At 37.6% G+C, this 17,402-nt stretch overlaps 2 protein-coding genes across 6 annotated transcripts; both read left to right on the top strand.

The window, feature by feature from the left end:
• Nucleotides 1–585: 585 nt before the first annotated feature.
• Nucleotides 586–7,779, top strand: LOC135618618 (homeobox-leucine zipper protein HOX32-like). Of its 2 annotated transcripts, XM_065119651.1 has the most exons (18): nt 587–1,062; nt 2,247–2,406; nt 2,880–2,995; nt 3,079–3,169; nt 3,243–3,338; nt 3,450–3,563; nt 3,654–3,737; nt 3,919–4,074; nt 4,161–4,235; nt 4,309–4,415; nt 4,520–4,712; nt 4,821–5,012; nt 5,109–5,186; nt 5,496–5,630; nt 6,002–6,330; nt 6,828–6,933; nt 7,087–7,236; nt 7,348–7,779. In XM_065119651.1, exons 1-18 carry the CDS (start codon nt 845–847, stop codon nt 7,492–7,494), a joined length of 2,547 nt encoding a protein of 848 aa, XP_064975723.1. In that variant the 5' UTR covers nt 587–844; the 3' UTR covers nt 7,495–7,779. The 2 variants fall into 2 exon arrangements, 1 of the variants encoding a protein (XP_064975723.1); XR_010489076.1 differs by lacking the exons at nt 7,087–7,236; nt 7,348–7,779 and having other exon boundaries at nt 586–1,062; nt 6,002–6,049; nt 6,129–6,330.
• Nucleotides 7,780–8,442: 663 nt separating this feature from the next.
• LOC135618617 (uncharacterized) lies at nt 8,443–17,361 on the top strand. 4 transcript variants are annotated; one of them, XM_065119647.1, is made up of 9 exons: nt 8,443–8,664; nt 11,809–11,880; nt 12,401–12,490; nt 13,973–14,015; nt 15,267–15,373; nt 16,037–16,132; nt 16,532–16,722; nt 16,814–16,883; nt 17,028–17,361. In XM_065119647.1, the coding sequence occupies exons 1-9, from the start codon at nt 8,587–8,589 to the stop codon at nt 17,136–17,138; spliced, it is 858 nt and encodes a 285-aa protein (XP_064975719.1). In that variant the 5' UTR covers nt 8,443–8,586; the 3' UTR covers nt 17,139–17,361. The 4 variants fall into 4 exon arrangements, with proteins under 4 accessions (XP_064975719.1, XP_064975721.1, XP_064975720.1 ...); XM_065119648.1 differs by lacking the exon at nt 8,443–8,664 and adding an exon at nt 9,330–11,522; XM_065119649.1 differs by lacking the exon at nt 12,401–12,490.
• Nucleotides 17,362–17,402: the final 41 nt, after the last annotated feature.

Raw genomic sequence — 17,402 nt, 5'->3', positions numbered from 1 at the left:
AAAAATAATAAACATTGAAATTTTATCAATTCAATTGGAAAAACATTGTCTTGAACAAAAAACTGAAGCAATATTAATCCACCACACATTATGATTTTCTTTTAAAAAATATTTTTCTGAAGTGGACTGTAATGCCAAATCAACTTTTTTAGTATTAAAATCATTCAAGAAAATAAATAAAAAAAAATCCCACCATGTTATTATTAAGAAAAACCAAAGTTGCATACATCTCCTTGACACAAAATTTATATAAAAGTTTCTACTAAAACACCTTTAGATAAAAACTGTGAAACTTAATTTAAATAAAGCTATGCCTCTATCCAATTAAAGAAGAAGAGAGTGATTTCATAGATATTAAGAATGTACATAAAAGATTGGGCTAATATTGTGATAAGGACCTATATATAAAAATTAATACTTGAGGGTCTTATATGAAATTATACTTTATCTACGAATGACAATTATCAATTTCTTTAGGGGTTTAAATGAAAAAGAAAATAGCTGAGAGAGAGAGAGACAGAGAGAGGTGACAGTGACGGCTTAATGAAGAGAAGAGACCACAATGTGTGTCCTCTTACTAATGGCCGCTTCGAGAGGGAGTAGAAGGGGCAGAAGCGTTGCTTAGGGTTACGCCGATCCTTCTACGACGTGTTGCTATCGGCGGGGGGTCGCGAGGGCTTGAGGCTTGTGATGCGAGGGGACGGGGGTGCTTCCCCTTATCACTGTCGAGCCGGAAGAAGAGGGAGCGCGACGGGTGCTAGGGTTTGCGTTCTCTCGAGGAGGGTTAGATTGGGATACTCTGTCTAAGGTTCTTTCCTTTTTCTTTTGGGGTGGGGAGACGGCGATGATTGTGTCAGGGAAGGAGGCGGGGAAGGGGCAGAAGCTGGCTATGGACGCGGGGAAGTACGTGCGGTACACGCCCGAGCAGGTGGAGGCGCTCGAGAGGGTGTACAATGAGTGCCCGAAGCCCAGCTCGCTGAAGCGGCAACAGCTGATCAGGGAGTGCCCTATTCTGTCCAACATCGACCCGAAGCAGATCAAGGTTTGGTTCCAGAATCGCAGGTAACTAATCGGAAGGCCTTGCTAGCAAAATATATAAAAAAAAAACAAAGGAAAAAAAATAGATTTTGGTGGGGGAAAATGATTTTATTTGTTCTTCTCAAATTCTGATTGGATTTGGTGCCGTTTGGTTTGGGAGGTGATTTTTCCCTCTCCTTTTGAATTCTGAGTTGTGGTTAGACAAATTTTGTGTGGTGCTAGATTTTACTTTGAAATACATGTTTCGGCTTCCTTTCTTCTTTGACTCTTATGGAAATATTAAATCAAGGGGGAACAGGTTAGAAAGTTGGGATCTTCTGGATATCTAGATTGGTTTCAAATTTATTTCCTCCTTATTTTGGTATTCGAGCTGTTCTAGCTCTCAGTTTATTTGGCTGCAGACTCACTTTTGTGCTCTGTTCAATTTACTAGATTTGTGTGCTCTCATATTCTTGCCTGGAAGTTATGCTACTGAGGCTTCTTAGTAGCAGAGCTTGGACGTCATGAATATGGTTAATTTCCGCTGTCATTGTTTTTTTTCTTGTTATGGTGAATATATGTTTCCATATGCTGTTTTTGTTAGTCATGCTGTATGAAGATCTGTGGGTTTCATGACCTTTTGCCTGGTCTTCTGCAGTAGTAAACATAAACCAAATACATCTGGCAGTTCTTTCTAGGATTTTGTTTGGTGTTTTGAACAACATTTCTATCTTATTTCTGTCATGATCTTTTAGGTCTTGTCTTTCATTCGAGCAAACAAAATATTATGGTGATCATCAAGAAGATAAGGTTGATTACTGCATAATGGATCTTTTACATGTGTTTTCTCAATTTCATTGCTTGGAACTTATTTTAGGACAATGGTATCGACACTCCAAAATAAGGGTGGCTGATCTACTATTGACTTTTAGGTATTTCTCGGTGTTTATCAATATTCACCAGTCACTGAGCTGAAATGTAATCCTCTTTCCATGAAAAGCCTAGACTTGGTGGGATTGCTTGAAATGAATAATAGACGGGAACCAACTATATTATGAGAAAATGGTTTGAAATGTAACCTTGCTGAGGGTTTTTGTCAGCTTCCCTGTTAGCTTGCATCTGATTTATTTTTGCTTCCTGAACCCACTTAATGATACCAATAATGATGCATTGCATGTCATTTTTGGTATATATCTTGTTCTGGGCTTACTCTATGTCATTTTCTATAGATGTCGTGAGAAACAAAAGAAAGAGGCATGCCGACTCCAAGCAGTTAACAGAAAGTTGACTGCCATGAACAAATTATTGATGGAGGAGAATGACCGACTGCAGAAGCAGGTGTCTCAACTTGTTTGTGAAAATGGCTATATGCGCCAGCAGCTTCACAATGTACGAGTGACTTCTTGGAATCTCTATGATGATGATTGCACTTTTCTTGAATCACCTATTGAAACCTTTTCTTTCTTTTTTGGTTTGCTTCTGTTCTAAGCTTCTGATTGCATTTTTATTTAATAGCATTACCTTACTTTGTTTTGCTGCTAGATACTGGTTTTGTTTTGAAATTGTCAACTCCATGATGTGCCTGAAGGTTACACTTGTTTTGGTTTCTGAACAAGATTTGCTTTAAGTTACAATAGTATGTTTTGATAGTTTTTATGATTTGCTGTGTCTACAAGTGTTGGTTCAGTGTTATATTTTTATTACTCATTTGCATTGATGCTGGTGGGGAACAAAAAAGTTATCATTGAATGTCTTGTTCCAATGTTTAGAAACCTATTTAACATTATTTATGTTGTCAAAAGTCCTCATCTATTTCATAAATGTCCATATTACTCTTAACTTGGTTTGTTGGAAATGTGCAGGCATCTGTAGCAACTACAGATACCAGTTGTGAGTCTGTAGTGACAAGTGGTCAGCACCACCACCAACAAAATCCAACCCCTCAATGCCCGCAAAAGGATCCTAACAACCCAGCTGGGTAACAGAACGTTGGGGTTGTTCATTTATTGCAGTAATCTCTTTCTTGTTTTGCCTCTAAATGTATTTAGTTTACTGGAGTAGACTGCTTGCAATTGCGGAGGAGACCTTGGCAGAGTTCCTCTCAAAGGCTACTGGAACTGCTGTTGAATGGGTTCAGATGGTTGGAATGAAGGTGATATTCAAAGCATATCTCCGTTACATATTCTGAATTCAACCAGTTCATTCATTTATGCTTTTCATTGTAGCCTGGTCCGGATTCCATTGGAATCATTGCTGTTTCCCGCAATTGTAGTGGAGTAGCAGCTCGAGCCTGTGGTCTTGTGAATCTAGAACCCACAAAGGTAAGCCAATGTACTTTCTCTGTGGTTCTAGATATGTCTTCATCCACAATGAGTTGATGTTAAAGATTCTTGCTTATTCTTATATTTTTCTCAACATGCTGTTCTTTCTAGGTTGCAGAGATTCTAAAAGATCGTCTATCTTGGTATCATGATTGCCGATGCCTTGATGTGCTTACAGTAATTCCTGCTGGAAATGGAGGAAATATTGAACTATTATACATGCAGGTCTGTTCCTGTTGTCTTCGCAGCAATATGTAGGAATCGCAATTTCTCTTTTCTTTTTTTGTATATTGACTGTTTGTAATCTGTTTGTAGACATATGCACCTACTACTTTGGCATCAGCACGTGACTTTTGGATTCTCAGATACACTACATGTCTCGAAGATGGCAGTCTTGTGGTATGAATCCTGTGTCATTGACAGAATAGCAGCATTTAGTTTTTAGCAGGCATGAAATTTTTTTTTTTATGGTTTATATGCACACCCGTGGTCTGTTAGATATCGTGCTTCAATTGTCTTAACATTTTATCTTATAAATGATTTGACCATGCAAGTCATGTTTTAGAGATTTTCCTTGTAGATCTGTGAAAGATCGCTGACTCCATCAACTGGTGGTCCTGTTGGGCCAGCTGCTTCAGATTTTATTAGAGCCACGATGCTTCCCAGTGGCTATCTTATTCGTCCATGTGAGGGAGGTGGTTCAATGATGCACATTGTTGATCATGTTGATTTGGATGTATGTTTCATGGCCTTAGATCTACATACTTATTAAGTTCTGTTGGTTGATCTTATGGAATTACTTAATTCTTTAATATGCTGAAGGTTTGGAGTGTGCCTGAGGTTATCAGACCGTTGTATGAATCACCCGAAATTTTAGCACAGAAAATGACTCTTGCTGTAAGTCTTATTTTGTCATCAAGCATTATAGACTTTATTTAACAATTCTCAAATGTGAACTTATCTTTTATAGGCATTACGACACATAAGGCAAATTTCACAAGAAGCCAGTGGTGAAATTGCTTATGTTGGTCGACACCAACCTGCTGTATTGAGGAATTTCATTCGGCGATTGAGCAGGTCACAGATTCTTTGTTATTATCCTATGCTGACTGAGCATCAGTTTTTATTACAAAAGCAATGCCTTTCATGCTTCTGTTGTTAAATATCGTGGCTGATCACAGAGGCTTCAATGATGCTGTAAATGGTTTTGCCGATGATGGTTGGTCACTGATGGGTAGCGACGGTGTTGAGGACGTGACTATTGCCATAAATTCATCACCGAACAAATTTCACAGATCTCACTTTAATTCTTCAACAGCGTTTTCTGGCATTGGTTGTGGCATCTTATGTGCAAAAGCATCAATGTTGCTGCAGGTACGGCCTGTCCTATTTATGACATCTGTTTCTTTTCGAACTTGTTTCCTTCCTTGTGCCTTCTGAGTTTTGGAGTTGCAAGTAACACCTGTCGTTCTCATGATATAGAATGTGCCACCTGCTTTACTGGTTTGCTTTTTGAGGGAACATCGTTCTGAATGGGCTGATTTTGGCGTTGATGCTTATTCTGCTTCATCACTGAGAGCTAGCCCATATGCAGTTCCTGGTGTGAGATCTGGCAGTAACTTTGTAGGCAATCAGATTATACTTCCTCTTGCTCATACTACTGAACATGAAGAGGTAATTCTTCTTCTTCCAGCAAAGAACAATGTGTTCACCTTTCTATGGTTTTGTTAACCTGATCGTATGGAGTATTTATGCTGTTCTGGAGCGTAGACCTTGGAGGTGGTGAGGATTGTAGACCATGGGTTTAACCAAGATGATGTATTATCTAGAAACATCCACTTGCTACAGGTTTGTCTTTCACAACATGAAGCTAGGGCCTGTTCGATATTACTTCCATTTTGTGCTTGTTACTTACATCAACACTAAGCAAATAGCTTGTCTTTTGGCGGTGCTTCTGTTTTTTAATTCATTTTGTTTAGACATTTAAGAATCTGAGCAAGAAATTGAAGAACTTTAAGTTATGAACACTCCACCTGTTTATGGAAATAAAACAAAAAAGAATTAATAAAAGCAACATACTTCAAATTTATCTGATACTTGTTAGGTACTAATTTTCTTGGGCATGTCTCAACTTACTACTGTGTTTCTCAATGGCAGCTTTGTCGCGGCGTTGACGAAAATGCAGCAGGTGCTTGTGCACAGCTTGTTTTTGCACCTATTGATGAATCTTTTGCAGATGATACCCCTCTTCTAACCTCAGGTTTTCGCATAATACCGTTAGATTCCAGACCGGTATGGTTACCATAACTTCTGTTGTTTTTGAACTATTTATTCTGTAAGACTATATTTACGAGCCTCTACTTGACCATTTGTTCTGATCAAATCCAGCATGCAAACTTTTATTTGCTGTTGAGGTTGTTGTCCATTTTGTGATATCATTTACATTATCTAACTTTGACCCTTCCTGGTCCTCGCATTGGCGGGAGACTCATGCACACCTTTTTCTATGGTTCAGTCCCAGGACAGGAAGCTGCTAGTTACCAAGTAGGATTAGCTCATAGTCATTAATTGTAGATCATTCCTACAGGAAGAACCTAATGAGTATGCCAAGCTGTATGGTTCATCTTTGGCTGCATAAAGTTAGGTTACATATTTTGCTGCAGGATGGTCCAAAAGCTACTCGAACCCTTGATTTGGCATCCACACTTGAGGTTGGTTCTGGAGCTGCAGCACACACTGCAAATAAGACTACTTGTAGTGCATTCAACTCAAGATCAGTTCTGACTGTAGCATTCCAGTTTACATATGAGAATCACCTCCGGGAAAATGTGGCTGCAATGGCACGACAGTATGTTCGAAGTGTGGTGACATCAGTTCAGAGAGTTGCTATGGCAATTGCACCTTCACGACTGGGTTCTCATATTGGGGCCAAACAGCCACTTGGTTCACCTGAAGCCCACACACTGGCACAATGGATTTTTCGAAGTTACAGGTACTTTTTGGTGACATAATGTATTTGATTGTGTTCCTCTGTACACCGTATGCAGATTGATGTTTGTTTTTGTCTATAAGGCTTGTAATCAAATTGTTAAACAAATAATGCACATATTCAATATTATTATAGTCTGAATGTTTCTTCTTGTTATCTATTTCTTGTGGAATGATTTTTCATTCAACGCCTTTACAAGCAAGCTACATAGTAAATATGAAATCAGAAATTGTTGATAAATGCCTTCGATTGCCTTTGAACTTTACAAGCAATCTACTCCATCTGTCACTCAAGCTTTAGGAATTTGTAGGTGTGGATCATCTGTTGTTTTTTAGGTGTGTTGTTTTAATTACAAAATGCTTTTCTTTTGTTTATTACATGCCTTTCCTTTTAAGTTAGTTTAGCTAATCATAAAGCTTTTTACTTTAGTAGGGAAGTATGGTCTGTCCTATTAATCTGATTAGGATTACTATTAACAAGCTGATAAAATAAAAATTCAGATTCCATATTGGAGTGGATCTCTTTCAAGCAGACTCCCATACGAGTGAATCATTGCTGAAGAATCTGTGGCACCATTCAGATGCAATCGTGTGCTATGCTTTAAAGGCAAGTCAACTCTTCTGTGTATCTTCAGACCCCTTGTTACACTTTTCCTGAAATATTTAAATCTACAAATGTTCTAATCTCGAAGCTCATTTTAGTCAATATTTTATTTTATTTTTTCTGTTTCCTGATTAAAATGCATTGATCCTTTTGTAGGTTCCTTCTATTTTTAACTTTGCCAACCAAGCAGGTCTCGACATGCTAGAAACAACGAATGTAGCTCTGCAGGATATAACACTGGAGAAGATTCTTGATGACAGCAGCAGGAAGGTGCTTAATGCAGAGTTTCCCAAGATCATGCAACAGGTGGGTATAAGAGAGGAATCTTTGGATCACATTGTTATCAGTTCCTTGCGTATAAGACTATGTACACCTTTATTACTCTAAGACTTGTTTCACCCCTTCCGCAACTTTTAGGGCTTTGCTTATCTTCCTGCCGGCATCTGCTCGTCGAGCATGGGGAGGCCGATATCTTATGAACAAGTGGTAGCATGGAAGGTCTTAAATGATGTGGACTCACCCCATTGTCTTGCTTTCATGTTTGTAAATTGGTCTTTTGTTTGAGAAACCTGCGTAGTCCAGGTCTGAAGAAGCATCTGTCGTCTGGATGAAACTACAAGCATCTCCTTCTATTTATGTCTTGGTTTCCAGTTTACCATCCATGGAAAGTCTGGACATTCTTCTCAGGCCTACTTCCCTATGTGTTCTAACACTACCTTCCACAAAGTTAGATGCTGTTTGGACTTGTTTGCTTTTCTATCTCTCTCCCATTTTAAAGCTAACACTACAAAGTTGTTTCTTTGCCACTTGGTTAATATATCCCTGAATTATTAGTGGGGGTTTCTCTCTTGTTCTATAGCGGAATGATCCATTATAGGCACTATGGTTTGGATGAGTGTTAGTACTCCTGGTCACTGTCTAACTTTTTGGTTTATCCTCACAATAATACTGATGTAACTTTTGTTGTATGTTGCTGTTATCCCTAAATATTAACTTGCAATCATTGAATCCCTAAGAAATTGTTGTGACTGATATAATAATAATACATTATAATAATTCATTAACACTTATTGTGTCTGTTGAAAAAACAAATTATATATATATTTATATATATAATACACGAAATAAATAAATGCCCATATAGCATTCTAACTACTAAAATTTCTACTCGGAATGTTGCTATTATTACTGTTAGGTAATAGGGAAACATAATCTCTCTTAATCTTAATCAAGTTAACTTACAAAAATATAATAAGAGATTAAATAAAATAAAAAAATAGTTTTATGGAAATATTATAAGTTACAACACAATATATATACATATATACATATATATATATATATATATACATATATATATATATATATATATATATATATATATATATATATATATATATATATATATATATATATATATATATATATATATATATATATATATATGACAAACGGCAAGGCTTCGGACACTTCGCGACTTCCTTTCTCTCCTCCTCTCTCTCCTCTGGTGTCCTCTTCTGTTCGGGTCACGGCTTGGGAAGACTGACGAACCTTCTCCCCTCTCTCTCCATAAGCGGCGCTTTCTTAGGAGGAGGTAGCGACTCCCCCTCTCCGGTCGCCCCCGCCGCTGCCGGCCAGCCCGTCACGGGCCGGAAGATGGCGTCGGTGGAGCAGCTCGTGTTGGACCTCTGCGATCCAGAGCTCAGAGAGCACGCCCTCTTCGATCTGTCCAAGGTCGCGCTCCCTCCGACCCCTCTATTCCTATTTTCCGTCTCGTCTTCCTCGAACGCCTGTTTCTTCGATTACTGTAGGTCAAAATATACCTGGAAAAAGCTGTTCTGTTTTAGTTCTCACAGTTCGCAAAAAAATTTAAAGGGAAGAATTGTTGGGGGGTTTGATAGGTAAACGCTGTTACTTTTCGTGGTTAGTGGGAAAGATGAAAGATACTTTGACGAGGAGTAACTCGGACAAGAGTCACAGACGTCGGAATCATCACAGTCTTCACTTAAAATGATGCATCAGGGGATGAAACGAAGCACGAAAACTTTTTTTAATTTCTCTCCTATTTACTAGAAAGGAAAAGGTAAAGTTAGGAAGATGAGGCTGCCCATGACAGAAGTAAACTGAAGGGCACGTTTGAAAGAAAGAACTTCAACGGAGGGAAGTGTTTAAAATTTTCCACTTCAGAACCACTTCGAGGCCAAGTTTCAACCCTTTTTTTGGTAGATAACTAGCTTATCTATATTTATAATCTTAGGGTTTCTTGAGATCATTCACCTTAAGTTAACATCCGTCATTGTTGCTTCACTTGAAATAATTTTGTAATGAAGCCCATGTGTACATGCCCCTACTAACAAATTTTCTCAAGCTACAGTTAAGGTTGGACAGTTTCTTGCAAGTATGTAGATATGTTTTTTAGCAGAAGCTTGACGAATGTTATTGTGTTAGCTACTAATCTTAAAAAAGTCTGCTCTGTGTTGAAACTCATCTTTTTTGCATGCTTATTAGATCAGATCGCTCTAGGATCTTATGCTTTCCACTTTGTTCTTATAAAACCCATATAATCTTGGATCTTCCATGTATAATTCGGCTAGCTTTCTTTTTTAATGTTTAATTTGGAAGCAAATTTTTTGGAAATAAATTAAATTTGTGAGATGAGCTCAGGATAGGATTGACAGCCACATTTAAGGTTGTTGCTTTTCAGCCGTATGGATCTTTTTTCATAACTTGTGACTTTCTAGATTGTAGAAGGGCCATGTCCTTATTTAACTAAGTTCCTCTGATTTTTATCCTCTTTCTAGAACCTTGTATCTCTTGTGCAGTGTATTTACTTCTTTTGAATTTTGACATATGAAACATCTTAGCGCAATCTTGCATTATTTTCTTATTGATGGTGCTGTCCCAACTTACCACAAATGCATCTACTTTTTCTTTTGAGAATAACCACAAAAATGACTCTTTTCTTTGTTCACTATATTATCATCCATCTATCTCTAACATTCAATATCAGCGACACTTATTTCTGTGAATGCCTTTTGTAATTACCCATCAGTTTGACTATAAATTTCAATTAATCTTATGACTGAAAAGGTTTTTGGTATGCAAGGTTGTTGATTGTGTTGTTATATACTGAGTCTTTGATTTCCAGGTAATCACAAGACCTTGAGGTTAGTAAATTCTAAGCTCAAGTGTCTAGTGTTTCAAAATCAATACTTGTGGGATTTTTCTCATCCATCTTATTAGTATGCTACAATTGCCATTTCTGCTTATCCTGTATGCTACAACAATTGCCATTTCTGGCAACCAGGAGTTCTTCTGAGGAGATAGTCTCTTTAATCCTCTCTATACACTCATACATGCAGGGACATGCGCGCACACACCTGAAACCTCTCATATGTGGATAGACACTCACACATGCACCGTTTGAAGCACAAACACACATATATATTCATGCACAGGCATTCCTTTTCTCCCATTAATTTTGTTTCCTCCTTTGAGAAGTATAAGAAGAATAATAAATGGATGAAACCTTAAATCCTGCCAAAATTGTACTTGTTCTTTTAAGTTTTATCTATATGATTCTTTACTAATTTGGAAGGAGAATTGTTAGAAAAATTGATTACAAAAGAAATTTAGGGGGGAAGATAGACATCTTCTCCAAATAAATCTCTCAACTATTTGTTAAGTTTATAGCCCCTATGAATTAAACTTATGCTGCTATATTCATTAACTAATGCAAAAAAGAAAGTAGATACCAACAATGCATTTCATAATTGGAAAGAAATTCTACTTAAAAAGGCTTCTTGGACAGGCTATATTATTTCTGGAAATATGATAATTTGATTTCTTCCACTGATTAGGAAAGATTTTTGTGTCACTTATTCCTTTTTAGGTTAGGAAATCTTGAGAAAGTTTTAGTAATCATGATGATGTTTTATTCTTGAAGGATTTCCTAAAGCGATTAGCAAATAGGTAATTAGAATACTTTAGTTACTCTAATTAAAGGTCATAGATTAAGAAAGATCAAATGGTTCAAGCCCAATAGAAATTGAAATTAGGTGGTAGTTCCAATAAAACTAGGACTATCTTGCAAGGTTCGCCATTGTGGGTATTGGACTCGTCTCGGAGAATTGTCAGGTCAGTATGTACTGGTTTGTATGAGTGTATCGATACATGGTACACCAATAAGTGTAGTGTTTTGCAGAGGAAGAAAAAGGAGAAGAGGAAGGGACAATGGAGGAAGGAGGAAGAAAGAGGGAAGAAGAGGAAGCAGCAGTGGAAGGAGGTAGAGGAAGAGGAAGAAGAGAAGAGACATACTTGAGAAGTGATTAGGGCAAATATTTTGCGGTGGTGGTGTGCAGCGAGGTCGTGGCCAATGGAGGTTGCCGCTAGCACCTGCGTGAGAAGCAAAGGCTCTGATCATGGTGAGAACACAGAGGCGAGAAATCGCAGTGAGAAATCATAGGCTCACAACATCGATCGCGGCTGCATGAGAAGTGGAGGCAGCCAGGAAGTGCGATTTAGGGTTTCCTACTTTCCCCTTTATATGGCAGATCGGACTTGTACGTGCTGCCCGTTTCATGCTGGTACAGGTGAAATGACGATCCTTGCTATCATGTTCGCTAAGACTTCCTATATAGAAATATTGGATAGTCTTGTTTGGGAATCAAAGGTCTCGATTACATTGGATAGATATTCCAATTCATTGCTCTTTTGTTGGATTTTGAGGAACTGTTTTAGAATCAGAAACACATGGAAATGAAAGCATGGATGCTTTCTTTTCTTAAAATACTTGATTTAAACCTTCTTGTAACAAGAAAAGCTCTTGTGTTTTGGATCTTCACAAATGAATACATATAGCTTCTCTCTTTCTTGCAGAAAAGGGACATTTTTCAAGATTTGGCTCCATTGTTGTGGTATTCTTGTGGCACTATCACAATGCTCCTTCAGGTGTGTATGTTTTCGATTGTCAGTGTGTTGAAGTGCATAATTTCTTCTATGTTGGTTTAATTTTGATGCTGCATAAAAGTGTTCATCCGAGATGTAATCTAAATCTGATTTATTGTGCTTGCTCACCTCTTGACCTCTTCCTACTATAATTCCATAGAAGGAATGGAGTTTATAATTGCTTCATTGTTTAAAGAAAACTACTTTATGGAAACTTACAAGAAGAGACAAAAAATGTGTTTGTCATAGCAATAGTGATATGGTACAAACTCATTGTGATGGTTTACATATTTATGTAGATCAACATCGCATGAGTGAAGGTAGATGGTTCGATTAAATATGTATGTAAAGTTACTTCTTGCTTCAAGTGCCTACAAATGCCCGTCAACCCCTTATGGACTTGAATAATATGAATGTTTCATTGATAAAATAGATTTGCCTGTGGTAAACCATTCAATTTGGTTTGTGGATATCACTCAAGATTAGATGACTTGTTTATGCTGTATGGTCCCCTCATTGGCAGGAGATTATTTCAATTTATCCTGCTCTTTCACCTCCAACACTGTCACCAGATGTATCAATTCGAGTTTGCAATGCTCTTGCTCTTCTTCAGGTCAATTGCTTGCTTATAAGCTTTTTTTTTAATTTGAAAGTCCTTAGAGAAAACAACTTACTCAGTTATTTTGCGTAGTTTTCTTTGTGTTTTTACGTGATAATCATAAATGTTTATTTGAGTGAGTACTTTGATTGGACATTTGACATGTGTTATGCCCATGACACTGTGGGAGGCATCTATGGACATAAAATCTTATCTGCTCATCAGAATCTCTCCATGTTGTGCTTTGTTTGATGAATATGTGATAGTGATGCATCAAGGAATAAATGTACATACCTTTGGATTTGCTCATGTCTGCTGAAGTACAGCCAATACTGCAAGGGAGAGACAGTGCTACCAATTCTACCTCCCTACCAGAACCCACAATTGAACCAAAGAAGCTTGTTTTGATGGCAGCATATTAAAAGGCTTCACAATAAGATATGGAAAATGATTATCATCAATGACTACTACTTGCTAACCACATTGAGAAACATGGAGCAACGTTTGAAGCCACAATAATTTATTGAAGTAGACATAACTATGAGAATAGTTAAGGTCATTGCGCAATTTGAAATCTCATAGCAAGGACTTCATCAACACAATTCAACTTGACACATCTTTTTTCTGCTTAGATGTTTTAAGTTTAATTAATTTAAGTCTGAAGGTTTTCAATATTTATCTGCACGTAATATCGATCCTGGTATCATGCTGAGGTTGCTCCTTTGCAATTTAGGTGACTCGGGCTCGAGTCACGGAAACATCCCTGCATGTAGAGGTAAGATTATATACATTGACCCTCTTTAGACTCCACCACATTGGCAAGAGCCTTGTTTGGTGGTCTGCTCTATTTTACTTCTCTTCCTATGCTATTCTTCCTCCTCGTTTTCTTTTCTCCATGACTGCTTGGATGAACAGTAGGAAAGGCACCCTCAATTGAGCCCTCATGGAGGTGAGTACAGATGAGCTGTTAAATGTAGAGTATGACTTTGTGGGTTAGGGCACTTTATCAACTCTATTGATTTCTTTAAACCTGAATATAATATAAACAGAGTGATTTAGCCAACTAATACTGAAGGAATTGTTCATATTTGAGACATGTTATCCTGCTACTAATTGTGTCCATCTTGAACGTAGTAGATTTAGATGTTACACCAAAAAAAGCACACATAGGACTAGTTCTGGTCAAAGAGTAAATCTTATGGCAGACATTGCACATTCAGAATGATGAGCGACTTAAATCATCTTTCATATATGTCCAAGCAAACATAAAGGTGTGCCTGCCATGGTATTGTGGCATGTATAGTGTTTTTTTTTTTGGGTGCACTGTAGCATCAATGAGGTAGTTTATTCTCTATGAATTTTGACTTGCTAGTTGGTGCGCCTTTTGTTTCTTTAAAAATTGCTTATTGTGATCTTTTAGAAAGAGCTTTTTGCCATGCTACTTTGCTGTCGCTGTGATCTGATTATTTTCATGTTGTCTTTTTATTAATTCTGCAGTGTGTTGCATCACACCCGGATACACAAATTCTTTTCTTAAATGGTAATTGGTGGACTCCTTATTATCTTAAATGAAGCTAATGTTATCGGCACACTGTCAGGTGTTGGTCATGCTTGATTTGTGAACATTGCAGCTCATATGTTGTTTCTGTGCATAGTTAAGTTCCTATAGTCCATATGCCATGCAGAATTTACACCTCTTGGCTTCTTTAGGATTACATGAAGAATTGGTTAAATTTATGAAGCTTTTTTACTGCATGCTTTTGTTTTAGTTTCTCTACAAACTTCCATAAAATTTACGTAGTGATCCTTGACAAACCTGAAATTGCCTTATGGGACTTTTTATTATACTGCATTTTATCCTAGTTTACTCGTAGAACAAATGGGAGTAGATTTTAGACTCTTTTTCCTTTTTCAAGGTTCAGATTATACAGCATTACTTCTATAAAGTTGGTGGTGAACATCTATTCCATACTCTTTCTTGCCTAAGGGTTGTTAAGAGACAATTGGGTGGAAGTCTTGCCTTTGTTCTTCCATTCTTCTTGTTACAATGGGCTTTTATGTCTTATAGTGTTTGCACCACCTTGCTCTCTTGCTGGACTATTCATAGATCCAAGTTAGCTTAGCACCTTCCTTGCTTCATAGTAAGGATTTAACTACAAGTATGTACCAACTACCACATTCTTGCGGGCTGACGGAGTGGTACAGTAAGCATAGATTGTTGCACTGGCTTGCTGGCACGAGCATCCTCCAGGAAGCAAAGAAAGAAAAAGAGAAGTTGAAAAAAAATAAGGAAAACATAGTCATATATAATAATCATATTATAGCTGTACCAGTAGTGAAGGTCAGTCGTAGCTAGCTTAGCTAAAGACTTTGTCACATCACTGAGGTTCTGGATCAAGATCCGTCTTCACCACTTACCCTTTGCCAAAAAAGAAAAAAATCGGTAGAATGAAAAAAATACTAGCTTCATATATGAGAGCAGCAGCCTATTTCATTATCTCCTTGGTGATATTGCAACTGTCTCACTACTGGTCACCTTGAAAATAGATCTGCTGAACACACATGTTTCTGCAAATTGTAACTGCTATATATCTTACAGTGAAAAGCCTATGTTATATTTCATGTGATACTAGTATACTATCTGAACCTGTTGTTGTGTTACATGTTCTTTAAAACCATTTCTCTTTGTTGATGAAAATTTTCTTATCCCCATATATTGCGTTGTTGTTAATACTTTCAGAATATATCCATTGATGCCTCTTTTTGTATCTTAATTTAATAATTTTTACAGCACATATACCTCTATATCTGTACCCGATTTTAAATACCACAAGCAAAACAAGACCATTTGAGCACTTGCGGCTTGCCAGCTTGGGAGTGATTGGGGCTCTAGTTAAGGTATTTATAAATTGAAATGATTGCTGCTTATCTCATTCCTATCATCTACTTGTTGATTTTAGTTTGTCGACATTCTTCATGATAATCTCTTTTTCTCTCCATTCCTTCCTGATCCATACAAACCTAACGATTCTCATTAGCATAACTTCTTGTTAACTTCACCATGCCTAGTAATAGAAGTTCTTCTTCTTGGTATATAAGCTACATGCACTAGCATTTTTTTTAAGGGGTGGTTTAGTTGGATTAAGCATGAATGGGGTCTCTGGTAATTACATCACCCACCTCATCAATTTAGGAATACTTGCATATTACAGTAATTTTTAATCAAGCTTTGAAGTTCATTTTATAGAAGTTACATAATGTCATGGCACACACAATATGTGGGTGAAAAACCTGTCATCTCCTTAGCTGCTAATCCAAATCAATAAGGAAAAGAATAGCTGAAACCACTGCCTTTCTCTTTCTTATGGGATAAGAGCAACTAAATATTGTACAATTCAAGGTACATAGTGCTTCATTTGCACATCTATTTTTCGGTGCTAAGTCGTTTATCTCTGAATTACTCACATAATTCTTCAATTTTGATAGTATTTTTTATTCATTGTATTGGCACCTTTAGATTTCAAATAACAAATCATGAGCATGCGTGTGTTACCTATGTAGGTCGATGATCCTGAGGCCATCAGTTTTCTTCTCCAAACTGAAATAATTCCGCTATGTTTACGCACCATGGAGCTGGGCGGTGAACTTTCAAAAACAGTGCGTAATATATCTGTCACTTTTTTTTTCCTTTAATACTGAACAGTTTGTTCTTTCGGCAACGTTAGCATTCTGCAGATTGTCAGGGCTGCCATTTTGATCCTAACCTATTAAACTTGATCTTCTGCTTGTGGGAGGTGCTGTGTAGGGCCCAATGTTCTCATCTTTCATAGTATCATCATCCCAATGTTCTCGTCTTTCATAGTATCATCATCATGATGACAGAGGGATGACTCCTTATTCCAGTAAATAAAGTAGAAAAAGTTGTAGGATCAGTCACCATTGACTGACACTAAACCTCATGATGCCTGTTATTGTTGCCAGGGAGAAGGACCAATTAAAATGGGTTCATAGTTCTCTTGTGGGTCATTGACTTTACAAAGATCTCTCTTTTGTTAGGTGGCTACGTTTATTGTTCAGAAGATCTTGTTTGATAATCTGGGGCTTCAACATGTCTGTGCCACCTTTGAGCGGTTCTTTGCTGTTGATGTGATCCTAGCTAATATGGTCGTATCACTTGTGGAGCAACCTTCTACAAGGTTGTTGAAGCATATAATCAGATGTTACCTCAGGCTGTCAGAAAATGGAAGGTCTGTTTTGCCAGTCATTACTGTAGTAAATATATTGATTTCCATCTTCTGTTAGAACCTATTCTTTGTATATTTGCGTCCTCATTTACAGGGCATGTAAAGCTCTCACCAGGGGTCTCCCAGTGACGTTGAAAGATGGGACCTTCAACAGGTGTCTTCGCGTAAGTGCTACTCCATAACCATATCTACCACACATCCCTTTCCACTCATTTTGATGCCAGCAATACTTCAATAAAGTTACGAAGTACTTCCATCAGCTGTTTAGTGATATGAAACATTAACTGTGTCATCTACTTTTATCGTAGGATGACCCAGCAACCCACCAATGGCTTCAACAACTGCTGCGCAATGTGGCTGGAGCAAACCTGGTGTCATCTCTTCGGGCAGGAGGGCTAGATCACATGATGGGAAACTAGCATGGACCTCTCTCCGTCCCCATTCGGGATTGTCGTAGTGGTGTAAGATCTTTCTTTCTATAACCATACCCAATTTATTTCGATCGGCTTGTTTATCATTGTCTTGGAAAATTTATCGATGATGAGCATGCCCAACCTTGTAAAATTCACATGAGTGGAAGTCGGAGCCCTTTATGAGCTACCGCATGATTTTAATGGAGAAGCATCATATTCTTGTTTGGTCTGTACTAACATACAAATGTGTTGAAGGCAATCCATCTCATC

The sequence above is a fragment of the Musa acuminata genome, chromosome BXJ2-8 (assembly GCF_036884655.1).
Source record: "Musa acuminata AAA Group cultivar baxijiao chromosome BXJ2-8, Cavendish_Baxijiao_AAA, whole genome shotgun sequence".
NCBI lineage: Eukaryota > Viridiplantae > Streptophyta > Magnoliopsida > Zingiberales > Musaceae > Musa > Musa acuminata.
This window is presented reverse-complemented; position numbering and strand designations above follow the sequence as displayed.